The sequence below is a fragment of the Photinus pyralis genome, unplaced genomic scaffold, assembly GCF_008802855.1.
Source record: "Photinus pyralis isolate 1611_PpyrPB1 unplaced genomic scaffold, Ppyr1.3 Ppyr1.4_LG3b, whole genome shotgun sequence".
Lineage (NCBI taxonomy): Eukaryota > Metazoa > Arthropoda > Insecta > Coleoptera > Lampyridae > Photinus > Photinus pyralis.
In genome coordinates this window covers 27,405,833-27,414,437 of record NW_022170510.1, presented here as the reverse complement: position 1 = coordinate 27,414,437, position 8,605 = coordinate 27,405,833, and the positions used below count along the sequence as shown (strand labels likewise).

At 38.1% G+C, this 8,605-nt stretch overlaps 2 protein-coding genes across 2 annotated transcripts; both read left to right on the top strand.

The window, feature by feature from the left end:
* On the top strand, positions 1 to 2,471 carry LOC116166500. The gene is made up of 2 exons (XM_031481464.1): positions 1 to 193; positions 474 to 2,471. Exon 2 carries the CDS (start codon positions 475 to 477, stop codon positions 2,335 to 2,337), a length of 1,863 nt encoding a protein of 620 aa, XP_031337324.1. The 5' UTR covers positions 1 to 193; position 474; the 3' UTR covers positions 2,338 to 2,471.
* Positions 2,472 to 3,930: 1,459 nt separating this feature from the next.
* On the top strand, positions 3,931 to 8,547 carry LOC116166784 (WAP four-disulfide core domain protein 3-like). The gene is made up of 6 exons (XM_031481917.1): positions 3,931 to 4,236; positions 4,284 to 4,451; positions 4,500 to 4,661; positions 4,712 to 4,879; positions 4,935 to 5,132; positions 8,246 to 8,547. Exons 1-6 carry the CDS (start codon positions 4,026 to 4,028, stop codon positions 8,389 to 8,391), a joined length of 1,053 nt encoding a protein of 350 aa, XP_031337777.1. The 5' UTR covers positions 3,931 to 4,025; the 3' UTR covers positions 8,392 to 8,547.
* Positions 8,548 to 8,605: the final 58 nt, after the last annotated feature.

Here is an 8,605-nt window from a genome sequence, read left to right as displayed (position 1 = left end):
CCGGGGTATAATGATCCCTCGGGGTAAAATGGTTCCTCCCATTTTAAAGGTTTCCACTAACACCATCTACCAACTTGACACATAATTACAAACTGATTTACAGGCGCATTGCCGGACAAATGTAATTTGTTAGTTCGAATAACGTACAACGAAGGGAAGCAGCCATTTTTGTTTTAGCAGTTGTTGATGTAAGGTAAGTGCAACTTTAAAATGTGTACATAACGTAGGGGAAGCATTTTTTAAAACGTGCGTCTGGTTATTTGCTCAACCCTGGGATTAAGTTTGTAATTAGTATGTTAGCGTAGCGAAAATTTGATTTCGTAAAATTTCTAGGTGATGGTCTTTACTAAATTGGCTTGTGGGGTAAAACGATCACCAAGAAATGGGCAAAATGATCCCGGGATCATCTCGCCCCATGTAGTTAAATTATTTTTGGGGAAACAACTATACTTACCTAGGTCATTTTATTTCAGAATGCCTCGCACTTATCACCGCAAAAGTAATCGCCAAAATTGGAATGCAGAACACATGGACACTGCATTACAAGAAGTATTACATAATGGGATGCCCTTTAAAACCGCAGCACGAATATTTGGGGTCCCTTTGATGTCTCTGAAGCGTAGAGCTAAGAACAAGAATGTGATTGCGAAGGATTCTATTAAACACCTTGGCGGCAAGACTACAACGTTTACAAATGATCAAGAAAACGAGCTGATACGTCACATTCTTGATTTAGAAAGCAGGATGTATGGTCTGACTACAACAGATTTGCGGCGTTTGGCATTTCAACTTGCAGAAAAAAATCATATCCCTCACCACTTTTCGCGCGAAAAGCAGATAGCAGGATACGATTGGCTAGCTGGATTTACAAAAAGACATCCTGAGATTGCCTTGAGAAATCCAGAAGCAACCTCTGCAGCTCGGGCAAGAGGTTTCAATAAGCAAGTTGTAACGAAATTTTTCGAATTGTTGAAGAATATTATTGAAAAACACAATTTCCCTCCTCACAAGATTTATAACGTCGATGAGACATCGGTATCAACTGTCCCCGGAAAAAATTCAAAAATTTTCGCAAAAAGGGGTCGAAAACAAGTAGCTCGTGTTACGTCTGCTGAGAGAGGAGTATCGGCAACTGCAGTAATTTGTACTTCGGCAGGGGGAGTTTTCGTGCCTCCCATGTTTATTTTTAGTAGAAAACGTATGAAATTAGAGTTAATGGACGGCACTCCGCCAGGCAGTATATTTGGATGCAACGAGAGTGGCTGGATGAAGCTTGACATGTTTGAACGGTGGTTTGATCACTTTTTAAATTTCACCAAACCTTCAAAAGAGGAGCCTGTGCTTTTGATCTTAGACGGGCATTTGTCCCACACCAAAAACTTAAATGTGGTAACAAAGGCAAGGGAAAATAGTGTTTGTATTTTATGCCTACCACCACATACAACGCACAAACTCCAACCGTTGGATGTTGGGGTAATGTACCCGTTAAGTCGATATATGGATCAGTCTTTAGAGAAGTGGATGAACAACAACCCAGGTCGAACAGTAACAGTGTTCCAAATAGGAAAAATTTTTTCAGAAGCATATCTGAAAGCTGCAATGCCCAGTAATGCAATTAATGCTTTCAAGAAGACAGGAATAGTGCCCTACGACCCCGATGTTTTTATAGATGCGGATTTCGTTGCTGCAGATGTTACTGATCAACGCTACGATGAAGTTGCTGAAAGAAGTTCTCCTAGTTCTGTTCTAAATGAGGTGCCACATAACTCTCCTGCCAGAGAAACAGTAAACCACGGTGACTCGTTGGAAAAATCGCCTCTTCCAGGTCCAAGTAACCAATTAGATTCCCCTATTCCAGATGAGGTCAGAGAAAGTTCATTCATTATGGCACCAACGGTCTGTCATCCACTCCCTAAAATAAAAGGAAAGCGACAAGTTCGCCAAAGAAAATCAGTAGGTACGGTGTTGCTTACAAGCACGCCCTATAAAAATATGCTTGAGGAAGAAAAACTGAAGAAAGATGAGGCAGAAGAAAAGAAAAAACAAAATAAAAAACCAAAGCTGGCTAACAAAGAAAATGTTAATCCCAAACAACGGACAAAGAAGAAAGAAAAGGTCAATGAAATAAGTAGCGACAGTGATGCATCCGATGCTGAATGCATTTTTTGTTGTGAAACCTACACCAATGCCAAGGATGGAGAAGGATGGATTAAGTGCAGCAAATGTTTAAGATGGGCCCACGATGCATGTGCAGGGGTGGAAGAGGACGAAGACCATTTCACGTGTGATTTATGCCAATCATGTACAAGTGTCAAGTACAAAAGGCAGTTATTTTAATTACGTTTACGTTTTTCCTTTTAAATACTTTACAGAATTTCATGTTTTTTTTGTTTTACTTAATGTAGTTGTGTTACTTTGTTTAAAAAATAAATAAATATATATATATAGAGGGGGGATCATTTTTACCCATGAACGGGATCATTTGACCTCACACTATTGGGTAATATGATCCTTTTATAGACTTTCAAAAAAATTAGTAAATTCCAAAAATGATTTTCGGGTGAACTAAAAATGATGCTTATTATAATCGCCCTAAGTATTGTCAATAACTCTTATGGGGAACAACATTTGTTATTCACTTAGATGCCGACCTATTGAAATTTTAAGCTTAGGGGGATCATTATACCCCGGTCTCCCCTAATCATAAGTGTTTAATAAAGTCTGGAACGGCAATAAAATTCCTGGTTACTGGAAAATAAGCATACAAAAGTATATAATAAAATCTGGGAGCGCATGTTGCAGGAAAACAAGAATTTGAAGCACTGAGCTGTTTCAGGAAAGGCCTAAGTACGTAAGATCATATATTTACCATAAAACAACTTTATGATTAATAATTATGTAGAATATACAGGCTGATTCAAATTCGAGGGCCACCATGGGGATCTCAGAAACTGTATTGTGATTTCAAAAATGTAAATATCACTATTTTTAATAAGAATTAATTCGTAAAAACACAAAAAACTACCAACATACACTACCCAAGACAAAGTCTGCCAGGCAAAAAAGAAGATATTTTAACAATATTTAAAAACTAATGCTGAAATCAGAAAAAAAATGGCTTCCATAAGAAAAAACAAATCTGATGATGGTTAAACGGAGACGAAACGTCAGGCTTAAAACTGGAAACTAGAATAATGTGTCATTTATTTTGAAATATCTTTTATAACTTGGGTAAAAAATATAAACGATTTTGGACAATTTCCATTTTTCAGGATATCTCCTAAAGTAGTGGGAATTTTTGTACTTTCAAAACGGCATTTTGTTAAGCATCAAAATACACAACTTTGCCAAATTTAAACTACCTACCTTATCTGTTATAGTTTCTATAGTGTTTCTTATTAGTGTGTAGAAATTTTGTTGAAACTATTCAAGGGTTGATTTGTACACATTGAGTCTCAATCACAGTAGGCATCTGAAAGGAATAGTTTTCAAACATATACCTAACTTGAATTTATTCGGAAAACGAACCTTAAGGTTTTCCAACAAAGTGAAAAGTATGTGTGCACCCAGGGGAGCTACCTAAGGGATTATGTGTAAATATCCTAAAATAGTAGCTAACATCCGTACATATACGTGCTTTTGCTTATTTATTGAAGCATCCCATATTTCTTATTCAACCCAGCTCCCTTTCTTTCAATACTTTGAGGATTCTCTAGCAGTTATTAAGTATGAATCCACCGTCTAGGTTAACTCCTTAACTATAGTTTGATTAATAAGTATGGATACAGTTGAAAAGATTTTCGGCAAAAGTTTTGTCATCACTTTTAAAACATGCAAAGGTGGGAGTAACTAAAATTGATGTTGCGTGGGATGTCTAACAAAATGCTTGGAGTTAACCGATAGCTGCAACCGCTTAATTATAAAGTTCACTGTGGTTTCCTGTCAAATACTTACATTTCTTATAAATCTTTTAAAACACACTTCATTTCCTGGTCCTGCACACTTGCCACACCGCTCAAGGAGAAATGGGTCAAAAATTCTTGTGCTACCTCTACTTACTTTTACTTACCACTGTCAGTAAAGCTCAGAGAAAACCAGGCGATTGTCCAAAACCGTTACCGATACCTGTGTGTGAAAAAACATGTTTCAACGATTCAAAGTGTAGTGGGACGGCAAAATGTTGCAGAACGGACTGCAATGGATCCGTTTGCGTGGAGGCTTACCGACCTCATCCCGGTAAAACAGACTTACTTGATATTGTATAATCATTTCATTTCTTACAGTTATCACACGAAATAAACTCGGTTATTGTCCTCCGCGTTTGAGTATTCCAGAATGTAGAGCGACGTGCCAAGAAGATCACCAATGCAGTGGAGAGGCTAAGTGTTGCAAAACAGATTGCAACGGATACGTTTGCATAGATCCCATATTTAATCTCCCACCTCCATCTGGTAATCCACACTTATTATGATTCATTTTGAGTAATTTGGATTTATTAGGTGCAAAACCTGGCTTTTGTCCAAAACGATTAAATATACCGGTATGCCAGGAAATTTGTGTCATTGATGACCAATGTGCCAGTGACGGAAAGTGTTGCAAAACTGATTGTGGTGGCGCCGTTTGTGTACAACCAAAAATGGAAACAGTAACTCAGTTAGCAAGTAGGTGCTTGTTATAAAATGATCACTCGTTGCAAATTTTTGGGTTTCAGTTGCAGCACAGCAAAAACCCGGAAGGTGCCCAGGACGATTAAATATACCTGTGTGTACAGAGGCATGTGACGGAGACCATCAATGCGCTGGAGATGCAAAGTGCTGCAGAACCAACTGCTATGGACTTGTGTGCGTAGATCCAATTTTGGATACTGCGCCACCAGCAAGTAATAAATCTAACAGCGGAAACAGATTTTGCCCTAACATTTTTTATATGCCTAGGTCAAAAACCCGGAAGTTGTCCGCCACGTTTGAAGCTGTCGATTTGCACAGCGACTTGTGCAAATGACTATTCGTGTTCGGGCAATACGAAATGCTGTCACACAGAGTGCGGTGGAACTGTGTGCACGCAACCAAACGCAGAAGCGATTGCACCACCCCCACCACCGCCACTGCCACAATCACCACCATCACCGCCAGGTAAAAATTTTATTGTAAAGTCTCACACTGCTCCAAAACGTAAGTTAAACCACAGATGTGGTTAAACGAAACTTTATCATTCAGAAATGAAAGCCTAGTACGCTGAAAAATCTCACTTTCTCTCTATCTCTTACACTATGGAGACACGTAGTAGAATAACGACAATGAATGAATGTTTTAAAATTCGTTTGCGCAATCGCCGGATTAGGTTTAGAAAAGTAAAGTGCGAAAAAACAGACACCTTATATCTTCGAAGTCCCATTCCTGCATTCTGTAGTACACAGAAGCGCCTTCACTTCTCCACTTCTCTAGCAGTAAGGCCGAGTACATATACATATTCGGAGCGTCCTTTAATAGTAATAATTTCAAAAATTTGTCAAACTGTCAAACTCTTTCGACTTACATTGCGCAATTAGAGATGCTTTAAACTCAACGTGGGTACTTATACAAATACATACCATGGCTTTTGAGCCGAAACAAACAAAAAAACTCGTTGCTTCTTGTCACCGAAGTCACATTATGAAGATTGCTATCCAGTCACTATATTGCTGCAGTATGTTTGCCCTAGGCTCGCGAATTTAATGTTTTGCTAATTACTAGGCTACGCGAGTTATCATGTTTCGACGGACAAAAAGTCCAAAATCATGAACGAGCTGGGTCGCTGGTTAATAAGTCGTATAGCATATAATAAAATACTGTGTACTTAGTGGTAGAGCATTGGGCTACATAGCAGGGAGGTCGAGTGTTCGAACCTGGGCCGAGGTAAGAATTTTTTATCTGTGACAGAGATGGGAAAATCCTTAGATCAGTTTCGAGCGTTCTGCCGGTTACTCTGAATTAGATTTTCCTGCAGTTTTCCTAATGCGTAAGGTCATTGCCGGAGAAGTATATAACAACTTAAGACCTTCTGGGGGAGCTCCTCTAAAAAGTATTATGCGCGCACTATGTAATTGGGCGGAGGCCTGTTAAGGGACAATAAATAAATAAATAGATAAATATATAAATAAATAACTAAATAAATAAATAAATAAATAAATAAATAAATAAATAAATAAATAAATAAATAAATAAATAAATAAATAAATAAATAAATAAATAAATACATAACTATTCAAGTTTACAAAGTAGGCGACAGGCAGCGATAAAAAACGTGCATGAGCGGACGCCGGCGCCGATGTCACACGGAACTCATTCAGTAAAAAGTTCGTATCTTCTGAAATACCCAGATATGACCAACACTTTTTTTAAGAACTTTTTTCGGTTTATGAATACATGTCCAAATATTGAATAAATCACATAGCTGCTCGCATGTCGAAGTTTTCGATGCAGCATTAGCAAATTTTGTGGTCGATGCCTAATATCAAAAAGGAGAGTATTTGTCGCATCGACATGAAATGAAGTTTATTCGAAGCCCTAGAGACTTCTGAATTCAACGCTGTTTTAATGGAAGAGATAGCTCTTGTAGATTCTGTTTAACTGGATGAAATATTTCAGGAAACACGCTTTTCTGCGCGCTCTAAATTTTGTGGTTTGTTACATTTTCCAAGTTCGGTACCACCAGAAAAAGTTGATTTTTTCTTTTTTTCACAAGTGATAGAACTCGTTGGGCTCTTTAAAATGGTGTATAACACATGTGGTTGTACTCGTGGGTCACTCATCTCCTGAAATATGCGTGATGCGCGGCGATGAGTTCCACTGGCCATGAGAGAGCAACCAGCAGCAGACAACTTACTGAAATTCATTTCATGTAATTGTCCAAATGGATGCCTAGCAGCATGTGGTTGCAGGAAATCTGGATTGAAGTGCTCAGTTGTGTGTGACTTCTGCAGTGGTCACTCATACGAAAATGTACCGGAAGTTCGATTCGACAGTGAGGACGAGTATGACAATGACTTAGCAGTGGAAGAACAATGTATTGTCAGAAGCACTCATGATTATAGCAATCAAGACGTCAACATAAATTGGCCAGGATTATCAAAGAAAGGAAAACGCTGATAATATAATCGCCTGACCTGGTTCAAGCGTCATTTCACGACGTTGTGGATTAGGTCGATCGAGACTAGGACTACCACAAAATGAAAACGCGCCACGTTCTGCACCTCATAGTGGTGTGGAACACTAAATGGAGACAAAATTGTTCGATTCGAAAAATCACAAAAATTGTGAGTTTTACAACTTTTTGTGGAATAATGTTCATCTTTTCGCCCCTGCGCTGTAACTAGGAACATACGTAGGTATTAGAAGTACATAAAAGTTTATTACAAAAAGAGGAATTTTATCTTCTTTACCATTTATTTGAACCTTTTTTTTTTTGAAAAAACCGATTTGTTGTAATTTTCATCCAAGATGGCGGAGCGAGCGCTCCTGTGCCAAGGTGGAAAACATGATTTTTGTTTCCAAGGCCTACACCTCAACCACTACACCACCTCTTGTAGGGTAGGCCAAAGACGTTCTTTCCAAATAACCCATAAGGCCAAAAAGTTTTCGTTTCAGAACCACGCCCACGTGTGTTCTCTTTAATTGTTCTTCGGCAACTTTAAAATTGATAAGGATGTATCCTTACAACTTTTGCATGGTTATAAAATTTGCACAATCATATGCCAAGAACACGTTTTCAATATAATTTTCGATGTCTTTTCCACGGGAGCAGAACACATTTCAATAATTTTTTCTGGATTTTATTGGAACCAACTCAGTAATTAAGTTACTTGCAGCATCTTCAATTGTATTCGATGCCATAAGGATGTATCTATGCTCTTTTACATACATTATAACAACTTACCGGTTACATTACGATTATTTTTTAAAATGACTGCTTTCAAATGCGATATTAAATGATCCCCTAAGTCATTATTAAATTTAAACAACTCCCTACCGACGCGACACATTTTACTCATCCCTTGCGACATAGCCAAATCCGCCCTTGTCATGACCCATATACTTGGTGAGAAAGATGACTTGTGGTAGATCCGTGTAGCGTTGTGGTTGATTTTTTCCGTAATTAAATTGCTCTAGTGGATTCAAGAATAGGGTATAAATCTTGTGATTCAAACAATCTCGCAAAAAATCGACTTTTTGTGTACTGTATGTGGTTTACTTCTATTTGTTTCCAGATAATTCTAAACAACAATGCCCCGCCAGTCCTTCGGGCCCTTGGGTTTGTACCAGCACTTGTTCTTCCGACAAAGACTGCAGAGGAAAGCGGAAATGCTGCAAGAATCGCTGCGGAGCGCACGTCTGCACAAAACTAAGCAACTAAAAGATGTTGAGAGTAGTAAGACGTAGTTTAAGTTATTTAACTATTCATAAGTTTGTTTATACTGCACAACCTTGTGTTTTGTATGAATTCTCGGTCTTCGTCACAAGTTATGTACTTAATCTTAAGATACCAAAAAAAAAACATGTTATTTAAATAATTACATCAACGCGTGAATATTTCATTTCTCGTAAATTCCAATATGATAAACTCGTTT